At 50.7% G+C, this 15,287-nt stretch overlaps 1 protein-coding gene across 1 annotated transcript; it reads left to right on the forward strand.

The window, feature by feature from the left end:
* The first annotated feature begins 1,164 nt into the window (after positions 1 to 1,164).
* On the forward strand, positions 1,165 to 13,244 carry SYPL2 (synaptophysin like 2). The gene is made up of 6 exons (XM_057700366.1): positions 1,165 to 1,218; positions 1,370 to 1,444; positions 7,977 to 8,101; positions 9,195 to 9,396; positions 10,334 to 10,525; positions 11,909 to 13,244. The coding sequence occupies exons 1-6, from the start codon at positions 1,165 to 1,167 to the stop codon at positions 12,053 to 12,055; spliced, it is 795 nt and encodes a 264-aa protein (XP_057556349.1). The 3' UTR covers positions 12,056 to 13,244.
* Positions 13,245 to 15,287: the final 2,043 nt, after the last annotated feature.

Below are 15,287 nucleotides of genomic sequence, written 5' to 3' on the forward strand. Positions count from 1 at the left end.
CGATGGATACACATTTAGAAGCCAATTCTTAGGAGGTGAAGGCAGGTTCTTTGACTATCCCGCCCCCCCACCCCCCCCACCAAGGCTCACTCAGTGACCTTGGGCAAATCACTTAACTTTTCACTACTTACATTTACATTCTGGTAAAGCGTGTGTGTAATATTCATCATTACTCATTTGAGTTCCTGCGGAACACATTTTGAAAATTAGGGACCTATTTACGGTGGCTCAATTGCAATAACGTCAATTTTTCAACACAAAAAGTACATTTTCTGAACCCCTCCCCCCCCAAGGAATATTTTCACTCTCATTTAAAAGGCGATGGCTATTTTAAAAGAGATTGAGTTTATACTTTTAAATGATCCATAATTTTTAAAATCACTAACATAAGAATGGCGTTAAAAATTAAAGCAACGCCTAACTAGACAGAATAAAAAGTGAGTGATTTACATTCCAATTTATATTCTATTGCCCTTTTCGTCTGTACTGGCTCCTGAAGATCTTGGAAGCAAGCAGTTTGTCAACCGTAAGTTTTAGAACTTTCCGTCAGCACTGATAATGCCTTTATGAGAATCCTTTAGGTTCTGAGCATTATGGTGTGAAAGACGGGAAAAACGGCTCAGAGCAGCTCCAAATCCAGGAAAATTGGGAAAGGTAAACTAGGAGCCGGCGATTGCCAGGGCGGCGGGCCGGTCCCCGACTCTGGCTCCGGGTCGGGGCGGCTGTGGTATCTCGCCTTGGGACTGGCCCTGGAGGCGGCTGGCAAAGAACCCGAGCCCCCTCGCGGCCGAAGTGCCCGCAGAGGCCGCGGGTCCCTTTAAGGCGCCCTGCGGGCAGGGACCCGGGAGCTAAGGGGGCGGGAGGAGGGTTCGCGAGCGCACGCCACGTGACTCTGCGGCCAAGTTCGTTCGCGAGTTTGACAGAAGTTTGAATTGGACTCGGGGGTTTTCTGCAGCCGGCGGGGCAGCGCGGCGGCCGCGGCCTCGGCGAGCGCGAGCGCGAGCGGCAGCGCCCCCGCGACCCAGCCAGCCAGCCTGGATCCCGGGCCGCCGACGGCCGCTCGCGCTTCGGTCCCGCCCGCTCCCCCCGCCGCGGGTCAGCAGCCCCCAGCCCCACCGCGGTCCCCGCAGCCCCCGCGCCGCGCCCCGGCCCCGCTGCGCCGGCATGTCCTCGACCGAGAGCTCCAGCCGCACGGCGGACAAGTCGCCGCGCCAGCAGGTACTCCCCGCACGCCCCTGCGGCTGCTCTCTCGCCACCTCTTCTCCACCGGGGTGTCACACCTTATTCCCAGGTGTGAGTGGGAGGAAATGGGCCAGCGCTTTCCCGGGTCCCCCACCGCCCTGACCCCGGCCCGGCCCTGTCTCCGCAGGTGGATCGCCTGCTCGTGGGGCTGCGCTGGCGGCGGCTGGAGGAGCCGCTGGGCTTCATCAAAGTTCTCCAGTGGGTGAGTCGCTGCCCCAGCCGAGGGCTATTTCGGGAGCCGGGGCTGTGACGCTGACCCGAAGCAATGTGGCCGGAGTTGGGGGCGGGGAGGTGCTGCGGCCGGCCCCGGCGGAAGGGTGGGGGGCGGCGACAGGTGGGCGGGGGAGGGGCGGGCTGGGGCTGCTTCTCCAGCACTTGGTGGCAGGAGGCTGAGGAACGAGGCATGCGGAGTCCCGGATTCGGTCCTTCTATGTGCAAGGAGCCTTTGCCCAGGGCGCTCACATTTCACCCGGGCGAGAGGACCCGGGTGTAACCTTTCCAGAACTCTGATCCTGCACATACCACTCCTCGGTGGCGGGAGGGGGGAAGAGGACAAGGGGGACGAGGAAAGCTGCGGAGGGCAGAGGAGGGAAGGAGGCAGGCGATGGAAGCCATCCTGTCCACAAATCCACCAGGACCTGACTGATCCAGGAGGTGGACTCAAGGGACAGGGTCCTGGCTGGCGGGTGCCCTGTTAAGGTCACTAGAGTAATCTGCCTTCCTGTAACTGAGTGAGGGAGTGGATGAATGAATGAATGGAGTTCATGGCTCTAGGATTAAATAAAAGGAAAAAAAGATAGAATAAAAATCAGCCAAAATATGGCTTGTAGAATAAGATAGAACATTGAGCTGGAAAGCTGGGGCCCTGGATTCCAGACCTGGACCTGCCTTTTCTACCTACTTGACTTTGGACAAATTTCTTCTTTGGACTTCAGTTTCCTGATTAATCAAATGTTGATCAGACCCTAGGGTCCCTTTCTGCTAGAACATTTTCCTTGATTAGACTTACCCTGTGACCTTGAAGAAATCATTTACCCAGGGCCTCAATTTCCCCTGTAGTGGAATGGGGGAAACACCATCTTCTCCTGCCTCACTAGCACTTTGAGACATTAGCATGTTCTCTGTCCTCCCCAGTGCCCAAGGCTTCCTGGATATAAGTTAGGAGTGTGGACAGGTGCAGTCACTCTTTCAAATCATAAAGACTTGTTGGGAGCATTTAGTTCGCTATCACAGAAGAGATTTAAGTTAGACAATCCACACACCAAATGGTGTGTGAATAACTTAATTAATGTGCTTCCAGCACAAAACTCAGCTAGGGAATAAGTAACCATTAATCCTGAGGAGGATTGAGTTCTAAAGGGCTTTTAACTCACTGGAGACAGGAGTTAGCACTGTATCACCGATTCTTAAATCGTCCTCTGGATGAGAATCATCAGATCTGGAATTTGGGGGTAATAGTGCATTTGGGGTTACCTCTGGATATCTGAGACCCCGACTGGGGCTACAGGCCAGCCTGGGGAGCTCCCAAATGCAAACTCTGGGACCCGATAGGGACTTTCCACTCTGCCTGCTGCCTCAAGAGCAGTTGGAACAATTGCTGACTGCGCTCTTTCACCTCCCCCGACTTCCCTGCCATGATCCACCTCTTGGGTACCTGAGGGGGCCATTGAAGAGTGATATTAAGACTCCATGTGTCTGCCATCCAGAACTAGGGAGCCATTATGAGCCGTCCAGAGGAGCAGAACCAGAAATGTAAGGGTACAATTTTATCATTAAACTAGACAAATGGATCTAAGAGAAGTTTGAGAAAGGCTGTCAAGGGATGAGGGAAACAGTGAGATTATTAGACCATGGGATCATCCTCCATGGGGCTGGGGTTGGGGAGGGGGTGTATTCTGAAAAGCTTTCTTCTTCAACCTTTCTATCCTTTTCCCAACCCTCTCCCAACCAATATCCACAACGTCTCTATAAGGCTGCACAAAGTGATGCCTAGCCTCCTCCCACGGTCAGTTCTGATCCCTAAGAATTAAGACCTGTTTGACTTTTAAGATCCTCAACTTCTCAGCGAGGAAGTTATGCCTTTCTCTCATAATACTCAATTCAGGAGTTCAGGGCTAGGCTTTGAACTCAGCCTTCATTTGAAGGGTAGCATCATAAAGAGACATGATTTGCTTTCACTGCTGTCCTGGTAGCCTGAATTCAGAGTGAGTTTCACTTGCCCTGAGTCTCTGCAGGTGAACACAGGAAACAGCACCAGGAACCAGCACCAACATGACAGTGAAAATGCCATTTGGGACTTTTTGCATATTTCCTGCTTGGAGGGATCAAATACTCTTGTCTGGAAAAGGGGGGGAAACCACACACAAAGCTTGCAGTTATTGTAATGATCATTGAAAACTTTGTTGTCACTATTACCGAAAAGCAAAGGTTTTACTGGAATCCTGGTGAGATAAAAGTAATGTTATTCTTTTATTAGTGCGGAGCTTGGCTTGGAGTATCTTTTTAAAATTTAAAAATTAACTAATCTTACCTCAGTTCCAGTTCTGGGGTCTCACTAAGTCCACACTAAGCTAGGAAAATAACATGGGCATATATCAAGTATTGGAGAACTAGTTTTTCTCTGCTTTCTAGCTATGGAACCTAGGGTAAGTGATGAAATCTTCATGGGTCTCAGTTTCTTATCTGTAAATGAGGGTAAGATCTATCTCTTGTGCTCTACTGGGAGGATTACAGGAGCTTGGAGCATTCAGGAAGACCATGGTGAGCCTGTCAGTCCAGGAGGTATTCAGCAAGTGTTGGTTCCCAAACCTCTCCTTTTCCCCAGCTTTCCGCCTTATCCATACTGTCAGCTAGACTTGTCCTTTGGTGAGATTATTCAGAAGTCACTGCCAAATCCTCACATTGAGAGTAAGGTATGAGTCTCCTGGATTACTCAGTCGCTGTTCTGATAATGTCATATTATCTTTAACTGGGCGTGCCCTTGATCAATAATTCACCTTTGAGGTGCCAAAGTCACTTATTTGGCCCTGAGGTCTCTGTAATGAGAATAAGGTATTTCAGTAAATGTGGGGAATTTGAAAGCATACCATCAGTGTCCATAAAAACCAATGAGATGATTGTGGGAACAGGATTTGGGGCAGAACTTGTCTTCTTGTGCCCTGCACTAAGTGGAAATGTTAGTGTTCTCAGGACTGACAAAGGATTATCACCAAAATAGCAAGTCAGCACCAAAGTGGAGCCTCATCCTTAAGCTAGCAAGGTTATTCTGACATCTTTACAAAAGAGATGCAGAGGGAGGAGGAGGAAGGAAGAGGAAGAGGAGGAGGAGGATGGTAATGTATGACCATTGCTGTTCCCAGCAATGCAGGTCCACGAGGAGGAAGGCTGGTTGGTACCAGAGCTCTGGAAATGCCCCTTGTCTCAGGGTCTCTGTCTCTTCCTGGCTCCTGTTCTTTATGACCAGCTTGTTTGGCTCAGAGCCTTGTGCTTGGTGACAGGGGTGGTTTCTGTTCTTCCCCACTCTTCCCTGTGGCTCAGTCACCTGGCACAGTTAAGGAAAAAAGCATATCTGGTACAGAAAGGTGGAGGGGGCTAGAAAAGCGTGTCTTCCTCTGCTCCTGCATCCCAGGTGCAGAGCTAATTCCCCCCTCTTTGCAATCCTTTCTGCACATAGTAGAGATCTCCTTTTCCAGCCTTAATAACTGTGATGCAGGGTTTTGTTTTTTGATTTGAGCATGACTCTCTCCTTTCTGGATGCAAACTCTTGAGAGCAGGCACCAGGTCTTATTCATCTTGGATTCTGCAGCACCTGGCACAAAGTAGGTGCTCGATAACTCTTTGTTGATTAATGAATGGATGACGTAGAAAGAGCGCTGAACTGGGAATCAGGAGTTGTGAATTCTAAGCCTGGCTCTCACATTGGCTAAATGTGACCTTGGGAAAGTCACTTAATCTTTTGGGACTTCAGTTTCCACCTCTATGAAAAGAGACTATTGCACTTGATAATCTCTGAGATGCTTTTTGCTCTGCCACTCTGTGAACCTGTGAGATTTTCCTGAGAGTCCTCCATCCGTTCACTTACATAGCAAACTGTCATTTGTTATCTGACTGTGTTATATTCAGATTTAATCATATATTCTGGTTAATAAAGTTACGTAAGGTGCTTAGAGACTCCTGACTTTCAAAGAATCAGAATAGAAGAGAATACAGTTAATACTAAAGTTACTGTGGGTGTGTTTTGCTCAGAGGAATCATAAAGCAGGATTCCGGATCTTCAGAACCTCAAGGTCGTCATCTGGACATAGCAAAACTTTCTACAATGACGGAAAAGCTCTACGATCTCTCTTGTCCAGTATGGAACCTGCTAGTCACATGTGGCTAGTGAGCACTTGAAATGTGGCCAGTGTGCCTGAGCACCTGAATTTTAAATGTCATTTAATTTTAAGTGATTTAAATGTAAACAGCCACACTTGGCTTGTGGCTACCATTGCGGATAGTGCAGCTCTAGAGCCGGAGCCCCATGAAGACAGAGATTTTTTTCTCTTTTGTTCACTGATAAATCGTATTGCCTAGAACAATGCCTGGTACACAGTAGATGCTCAGTAAATGACATCCTTCCGTAGATGGTAGAGTGCCAGTCAAGAGAGTGCTGGTAAAAAGAAGGCTCTATAACTAGCTGTTCATTGCCCCAAGTTAGGAGTACTTACTTTAGGGGGAGCCTATACAGAGCCATTCACTGACTAGCTGCCAACAGTAAAAATATATCCAACTGTCCACCCTTCCTACAATGTGACGCCTTAATTATGTCCAGTTCTGGACACCAGAAGCTAAGAGGAGCAAAGAAACTTCCAAGTGGAATCAGAGAACCACAGAGCTGAGAGAAGATTAGAATTCTCACGAGGACGAGCTAGAGAAGTTCCACTGTTATGCCAGGGAGGCAACTCGGAGTATGTAAGGGGTGATGATGCAGAGGCTTTGAGTAACTTCTCTCCATTTCTGGCAAGAAGATGAGCAAACAGGGCTCCACTGTGGCCCCTGAAATGTGTCAGATCAGGAGGTGATTCAGGCATCAGGGAAAGGTTGTACTGTCTCCTGTCCTGGATGATTTTTAAGATGGAGACAATTCTCACTTGTTGGAACTAACCTCCTACAAACAGAGAGGTACCCATTGTGACCTTTAGAGAGGGGTCAATGGCTACAGCACGGAGAAGTCCTGCCAGGCCAGGCGATGCAAGGCGGGGCAGTGGCACCGGACACCACCCAGGGACAGAGCACAGCTGCTGGCCAGCCCAGCCAAGAGCACACTAATAGCCATACCCTCAAAGAGTGAGAGAATCACAGAGTTGGAACAGGCCTTTGGATTACCTGCTCCAAACCCCTCATTTTACAGATGAGGCAACTGAGACGCGGAGAGCAGAATGACTTACTTATTAGAGGTTACCCAGCTCGTTAGTGACAGGGCCAGGACTAGGACCCGGATTTCCAGACTCCTGAATCAGGTCTCTTTTCACTCCACAATGCTTTCAAGCATTAGCAAAATAATGTGCACACACCTCTATTCTATAAACCCTGGATGCAGGACTGGGATGTGAATTAGCTGTCTTCTAGGTGCTTAATATCCAAGATACTGAATCACAAAGAAACGTACAAAACAGGAGCAATTAACGGAATAAGCTCACTGCTAAATACAAATGACTATATCATGCACAAGCCAATGGTAAGTGCACAGGAAATGGGGCCTGAACAGATGTTGTGGGAGGATCCGAGATTCCAATTTCTCACCTCCTTTTCTAACCAAAGTGTGTATCCTCAGAAAGAAATTAGAAAATCATAGGATGAGGGAATTTCATTTCACCCAAGACAGGAGGTTTAGCAGAATGTGATGGAAGGTGAAGAGGAAAACAATCCACGTGATCTGAAACGCCGCTGGTTCTTAACACTGAGAAATGGCAGCATCAAAAGATTACGAAGGGAAACACCACTGGGGAAACAGCAGAGGCTGGTAAGGCAAGTGGAGGATACTTTTCTCTGGGCTTCAGCCAGGACTGCCAGCATCGACTTGGCCGGCACTGTTGCCAAAGGAAAGGTGCCTTTGGAGGAAGAGGAGCTAGCCAGCAGTCCCATGGGACAGCAGCCCGGCCCCTGCCCCCTTGGCCTTGGAAAACTAGGGAGAAGTTGTCCCCTCCAGCTATACCTCCGCTCAGGCAGGAAGCCATCGGAAGTTAGCAAGAAGGTAATGACAAAAGTCAATGATGGCTTCAGTGGAGAAATGGAAAGAATTCCATGTATGCCTGATCTAGGTTGGCGCAGGGGAATCTATTTCTAGGGTGCATCTCCCTTGGGGAGGAGATTCAAGTCCAACTTTGAGATAGAAGTTGCCAAGGCCTAAATTGCTTTGTGTTAATCATCATTTTAAGGAGGCCACCTGTGGTCTCCAATGCTGCATCCAATGGGGAGACCTGGAAACTGCCCACTTCTCCCTCTTCGTCTATACCTGTCAAAGTCAACCTTATTCGCTTGGCTATTCGGTCCAGCACCCTATGCAGTGAACACAGCACCCTGAGGCTGGGAGACCAAGGGATACCATGGGTCCCTGGCCAGGAGGGACTTGATTAAAGGGACTCCTGGCCCCTCCCCGTATCTGCACCGGCTGAGAGTCAGAAGGTGGTTCTGGAGGGATAGACCTTGGCCCGTTGAGACCTTCTGATGCTCAAAGGGGCTTCACTCTCCCTCAGCTCTTTGCTATTTTCGCCTTCGGGTCCTGCGGCTCCTACAGCGGGGAGACAGGAGCAACGGTTCTCTGCAACAACGAAGCCAAGGATGTGAGCGCCATCATTGTTTCGTTCGGCTATCCCTTCAGGTGAGCAGGAGTTAATTCTGACCCCACACCGCCTCTCTCACGGGATTGGCAGGATCTGCTTGGTCTATTTCTCCTCCAGAAACCTAAAGACCTTTTGTTGTGTGTCCCTCCAGTTTCCCATAGAATTACAAGGCTTGGGTCCTTCCTGCCCTTTAGGAATTTCAGACACACTGGCCAGAGAAAAATACAAGGGAAACTCAAATAGATCCTTGTTATAATAATGTTCCAGTCCATGGATAACCAATAGCAGGTAACAACAGCTCCTACAGATAGAACCCATGCAGTGTGGGGCGGAGGCTTATAGGAGTCTGGTCAAGTTGGGCAGGTCTCTTCGACCGACCCTCAGCAGCCTCCTCTCTGCCTTGAAGGTAAGGAAGCTTGCCGGTACTCAGATCGTAAAGAGCCAATGAGGGATGCTCACCCGTACCACCAGAATACAAGGAGGCACACCTTGACCAGGAGATGGAAGAGAATACTCTTTCCTGTGTATTTGGGAGCTTAGAGAAGGGAGACCCCAAGTGTTCAGAGGGGAATGGGGACAGGGCTCACCTCTTCAGAAATTTCTAGTAGCAGCAGCCAAGTTAGATTAGCTGTCTCTTGTTCATAATAGGGTGTTTGTTTTTTCTCTCTTGATTTTGTCCAACGTCGTCTCATTGGGGGACCTAAATAAAGCCTGAGAATGAGTGATTCTAATCTTAACTTGGCCACTGTGAACCTGTGCTTTCCCAGCGACAGAATGAAGCTGATTTCCCTGATGGTTTGGCTACCAGAAATAGATGAACTATATATATGGTGGTTATGACCTAAAGGGTCCTGGAGATACTTGAAAATATAGGGTCACCGTATCTGGGCAGGGTGGATGAGTATGGGGGTGGTGGCTGAGTAGGAGGTAGGGTTTGACCAGAATTCCAGAGGAATTCCTGTCTCGACTATAAGGTTCCCTCCAGAAACTTTCCTCCCTACATGCCCCTTTCTTGGCTCGGTAAGAGTCCTTGGGCGAGGACTAGTGCAGGACTGCTCCTGGGGCAGGGAGAGGCTGCTGCCTCCACAGGGAGAAGGACACCCTGAGCTCAGGGCTCCGTTCCACCTGCAGGTTGAACCGGGTCCAGTATGAGATGCCCCTCTGCGATGAGGAATCCACCTCCAAGACCATGCACCTCATGGGGGACTTCTCTGCCCCCGCCGAGTTCTTCGTGACCCTGGGCATCTTTTCCTTCTTCTACACCATAGCTGCGCTCGTTGTCTACTTGCGTTTCCACAACCTCTACACAGAGAACAGGCGCTTCCCGCTGGTGGTGAGTGGGCACAGCCAGGAAGGATGGGGTGGAGACACTGAGGAGACGCACATTCCCAGGCGGAGGACAAACGTGGTGGCTTTCCCGGGTCCCTGACACTTGGATGTGAACCTCCTTAGTCTCCCTGCCCGCTCTTTCCTGTTGGTCCCTTCGGGTGCTGGGGCTGTCACAGGTCCTCGGGCCAGTGGAAGGCCCATATCCCAGGACTCTGTGTCCACCAACCTCCCATCACTTGCTGTACTCACAGGAGCCACAGTAGCTTCAAGAAGCAGGCTCTGAAGTCAGATTGCTTGGGTTCAAATCCCAGCACTGTCCATTAATAACTGTGTGCTCTTGACAATTTACTTCACCTCGCTAAATCTTAGTTTCCTCAGCTATAAAATGGGAATAAAATAATGATGACCTAATAGTGTTTTGGAAGGATAAAATGAACATGCATGTAAAATATCTGGTATAGAGTTAGGCTCCATAAGTGCTGAGTATTATTAATATTATTTCCCCTTTGCTTTCTCCTTATTCCAGGCATGCAAGGTGGAAAGGGTGCCTTAGGGGACCCCATTTATCTCCTGCAGTCTGCCCTCACTCTGCCCCAGCTGTAACTGAGCAGTGGTGATCCAAGGAAAGTCTGGGGGTGGGGACAGTGGCAAGTTTAGGCCACCTGGGTGTAGGGATGACACTGACCCACAGATGCCTAGCACGTTGTTACCTGACCTCAGTTCTGAGGGCAGGGGCAGGGGTAGCCCTAGCTGGCAGGATTCTCGTGGTGGCAGATTCCCCAGGATGATCTGAGCTCCCTGAAGCTCTAGGTGTTGGGTAAGATGGGAAGAGGCAGCTGTCCTGGGATCCCAGGATCCCAGTGCATTATGGCAAGAGGGAAAGAAGTATGGAATCATAGGGGCCTTTCTGATTGTATTTCCTGTCCCTCTGGCCGCCCCAGGACTTCTGTGTGACTGTCTCCTTCACCTTCTTCTGGCTGGTAGCTGCAGCTGCCTGGGGCAAGGGCCTGACCGACGTCAAGGGAGCCACACGACCATCCAGCCTGACCGCAGCCATGTCCGTGTGCCACGGGGAGGAGGCGGTGTGCAGTGCCGGGGCCACGCCCTCCATGGGACTGGCCAACATCTCCGTGGTGAGACCTGTGGCCACTGAGGGAGTCTGGGGGAGGCAGCACGCTCCCAGCTGCCCAGACCAGTCACAGCAGGGTCTGAGAGGAACAGAGAGGGTATCCCCACAGCTGGTGTCCCTGGCACTGGCAGCCAGTGCTTCCCCTGTGCCTAATGCTGGCTGCTGGCCCCTGGCTGACCCTGAGGGACATTTGGGAAGGGGGAACCCGAGAGCCGCTCAGCCTTCTGTGCCTTCCTCCTTCTGCCCTCTGCCTCTCATCTCCCTCTCTTCTCGCACCTCCAGGTGTGCTCTCTGTGACTGCCTCCCACTCCTCCTGCCTCTTTACCTTCTGTGTGTGTATACACACGTGAGCACGTGAAGGGGGAGCATAGGGCTGTGGCTGGGCTCAGAGCTGGGAGCAGACCCAGAGTGAGTGAGAAGGGGCTCACTGTCACTCAGGCCTCCAGGCTGGAAAAGGGTTTTGGGCAGTGGTGGGTCTAGCTGGTATGCATGCGTTTGGCCACCTCAGTTGTTAGAACACCGAAAAATCTCCATATCAGTTGGTAAATAGCTGAGGTCTCAAGCTTTGCAAATGCTCCCTGTCATCCCAGCTACCTTAGACGAGCCCTGAAAATGGCCTGAACCTCCCCAAGGCCCAGCAACTGAAAGGTTTAATGGCTGGCACGCCAGGGAGACTTCGAAACCTTGCTGGAACCCTGCTGATAGGTTTTTATCCCCCTCACTCCCATCAACATTTTACTGTAAAAATGTTCACACATACAGTGAAGTTGAAAGAACTTTACAATGAGCACCCACGCACTCATCAGCTAGACTATACCATTAACATTTTACTAGACTTGCTTTATCAAGTATCTATCTGCCTCTCTTCATCTATCAATCCATCTTATTTTTAATGCATTTCAAAGTTAACTGCAGATATCAGTACACTTCCCCCTAAATACTTCCTGCTGATAGATTTTTAAATATTTTGAATAAATATTTGGAGAAAGCTGGTGGGTTGCTGCCCTAGGGAAGGAGCACCTTGGACAGCTCTGGCCGCACCTACCCTTCTGAGAGGGCTCTTGGAACAGGGCCTGCGGCTGCTGTGGGAAGCGCCACTAGAGCCCTTGCTCCTTGTTATACTTTGCACTGTGCTCCACACTCCAGGAGCCAGATTCTCCCAGCGACCAAGCCACAACTTGGGTGCATACGGTGGACAGAGCTAGACACTTTCACCAGAGGACCTCTTAGTGGGTGATGGCCTTAAACCCTGACTCTACATCTAGTTCTCTTTTAGTCTTTCTAGCCCTCTGTGCCTCCCCCACCAACACACAGCTACTCCCCCTCCCTGTTCCCACGATGCCCTTGTTCCTGTTCTCACAACCCCTACCCCTGATGTCTTTTGCAGCTCTTCGGCTTTATCAACTTCTTCCTGTGGGCCGGGAACTGCTGGTTTGTGTTCAAGGAGACCCCGTGGCATGGGCAGGGCCAGGACCAGGGCCAGGGTGCCAGCGAGGAGAGCGCAGCTGAGCAGGGAGCGGTGGAGAAGCAGTAAGCAGCCCCCACCTGGCTACTCCCTCCCGAACAGGACAGCACCTCTTCAACCACCTCCGGCTTCCAGGACCTCCCTCTTCCTCCTCCAGCTCCCCTCCCCCATTATTCTGGACTTTGAGCTTTGAGACATCTTCACCGGATGGGCAGGCATCAGCTGTCGGAAACCTGGGTAGCCCTCCCAGTGGCTTCCTATCCCTCCTCTTGCTGGAGCCCTGGATGGCAGGAGCTCAGTGCTTCTTGTCTACTGCCTGGACCCAGGCATCTTACTTGGGGTCTTACGTGTGCCCTCACAGCCTCTGAGAACCAGCCTCTGCTGCAGGCAAGGGTTGGGGGCAGGAGACCTGAGACTGGTTCCTAGCTGCCACTTCTATCAGTCTGTCCAGCTTCAATAAAAGTGGGAGGAGGGGAAATTGGCTGGCAGCCTTCTCCCTGCTCCCTTGCATGGAGGGCCCACCAGTGGTTTAGTGACCCCTCTTCAGTGGCTGTCATCAAGGCCCCATGTCTGCACTGACTTCCAATCAGCCTGAGCTCAGTATGCTCCCCACTGTCTCCTCTGGCCTCCGTTTGTGCACAGAACCCATCACATGGGAACCCATGAGATTGACTAGTCTAGAAAACAGCCTTTCAGAGGGTCCCAACAGGTCAAGACTGCATTTGGTGGGGAGCAGATAAATTGCAACTTCGAGAAACAGAAGCCAGGAAACTTGCTGGGAAATCAGTTTTTTTCTATTCCCTTAGTCCTCCCACCCCTCCAGGCTGGGGCATTTCCACCAACACTCTAAACTCACACATGCCCTAGAAATTCCTTACCTTCCTCCCTGTCCTCCTTCTTGGGCTTGGTCCCACACTTGGGACACAAGATTAGGGGTCTAGGAGCATCTCCATTTCAGCCCTCCCCACCTTCCACCTCTCTGTCCATCTCCCTTCCCCAGCCTCTTGGGTCTGAGGCATTCAAGATCCTTTTTGAAGTCTGTCCAGGCCTTCCTTTCATTCCTGTGGGGCCAGATAGGGGCTTTGGAAGGGTAAGAAAAGACCATCATGAGTCTAAGTTGCCCCAGAGCCCCAGGACATGGATGGATGGGCCCATTTCTTCCTCACTCTCTGCTCAATTTTCCTCCCGCCCTGCTCCTTCTCTGGCATACTTCCCCTTCTCACCTTTATGAACGAACACACCCTCTCCCTTTGCCCTCTGTTCCTCCCCCGCTTCCTCATTTGTTCCAGGCTCTACCCCCACCCCCCACCCCAGTCCAGGGCAGGCTGATGCCATTGGTGCTTCTTCACTTCGGGACCCAGTTCCATATTTGTCTTTGGCATGTCTCCTCTTCCTGACACCTCCTCAGTCCCTCTCTGGACCCTAGGGCCCAAGAGTCAGTGCTGACTGGATAAGGGCCATCTGTCTCCCATCCAGCTCAAAACACTTCCGTCTGCCCTGGCCATAGGCCTGCCCACGGAAGAAAGAAGAAGGCAGAATCCAGCCATTTTCCAATCCAGTGCCAATTAGCCCATTTATCATCCCAAAGGTGAATGTGCCCTGTGCCAGTCTCTCCTCAGGACTGAGTCAACCCCTCCAACCTCCTCACCTCCCTCAGCACCCTCCAGAGTAACGTGTGCATTACTGGGGTACCCAGGCAGCAGGACCTTTGACTTCGGGCCAATCATTTCTTCTTTGGGTCAGAGTTTCCCCATTTGACAGGGGAGTTTGAGATTTACATTTTCAAATGCTCCAGAGTCCTTCAGTGAAAAATTAGGTGTTTTGTTTTTTAGATTTGGGGGAAGGGATTTGAGGAGGGAAGATAGGAGATGGGGATGAGGGTGTTTCTAAGTCTGAACCTCTTTCTGTCCTGAGCTGTCCCCATGATTACTCAAGGACAAGGGGTGACAGTTTTGCCTATAGCTCCAGAGACACAGAGAACAAAGGGGTGACCTTCATTTTTCTCCAAGCTGGCCCCTGTGAGGGTCTGTGAGCAGCTTCTACTGGAACTGTGTTTGGGTTCTGTGTACATATTTATAATTTATCTGAAATGTGATGGATAAAGTGTTCTCATTTGGGGGCCTAAGTTATTAGTTGGCCCTTCAGCTAGGGAAAGGGGGGGGGGGGGATATGCACTCCTGCCAAGGACTCCTAGCCCAGGACTCTCCCTAGAGCAGAGAAGGCTCTTTCTCCTCTTCAGGAGGCTGGCTTGTTCTCAGCCAGAAGAGCCTTGATTTAGGCTATGGCCTCTCTCTCCATGGCCACCCTAAGAAGAAAGGCTACTTCACCTCATTACCTTCAAAGGGCTGGGCTGGGTCAAATGCTGAAGGCAGGGCTGTCCTCATAGGACTCATGTCCCCTCCAACCAGGACTGGCATCCCCACTTTGTCTAGTGGGGCCCGAGGTAGGAGAAGATGCTGGTTTCTCCAGCTGCTGCAGGAGGCCAACAGGCAGGGCACTTGCCCCTTGCCCTAATAAACTCTGACCCTGTCAGGGTGCCCACCTAGGACCTTTCTTGAACATGAGTTCCCTCCACTATCATGGTCGTTGGTGTCCTCCTTCTGGGATTGCAGATCAGGGGTGGGGGGATAATGTTGCATGTTGTTTTCTGGTGCTTGTTATTATATATTTGAATAAACAGTGCTTCAAGCATTTGCCATGAAGGAGCCAAGAATGTAGCCCTTCTGGGGATATTTTTTCCTCCTCCTCCCCTTGCTTTAAGTTCTTGGACAAATATCAGCATTTTCACCAAAACATCATTCCACTCCTCTCAACTCTGCACTCCCAGCGATAGAGTCTGCAGGCTGGGGAGTTGCTCCTGGCGGACCCCAGTCTGGCGACATCTCCTCCTTTGGTTGCACCAATTAGTCCAAAGTAACTGAGACTCATTAGTAAATTTAGAGCAAACTCAATAGGCGAGAGGGAGTGGCTTCCACGATGCTGTTTCCACCTGCTCTCCTACCATCTGTGACCTACACAAGCTTCCTGTCAGGAACTGAGGGCGACGTGCTTTGCCCTTTTAACTATAAAGGTTCTTGCTGGACAAACTTGCAGCTCTATGCCCCTTCTAACAGTCACAGGCTACATTTACATTCCCTAGAAAAATACACTTGGACACAATATTACACTCAATGTCACCAGTTTCCCAGACCCCCTAGGGATCATCCATGATTCTGGAGAATCTCTACCCTCAGAGATTATCGTTGAAGTACTTAAACCTTCCCTGGGTGAAAATGAGAAAACAGTCTGAGGTCTTGAAGTC

This window comes from Hippopotamus amphibius, chromosome 1, assembly GCF_030028045.1.
Source record: "Hippopotamus amphibius kiboko isolate mHipAmp2 chromosome 1, mHipAmp2.hap2, whole genome shotgun sequence".
Classification (NCBI taxonomy): Eukaryota; Metazoa; Chordata; class Mammalia; order Artiodactyla; family Hippopotamidae; genus Hippopotamus; species Hippopotamus amphibius.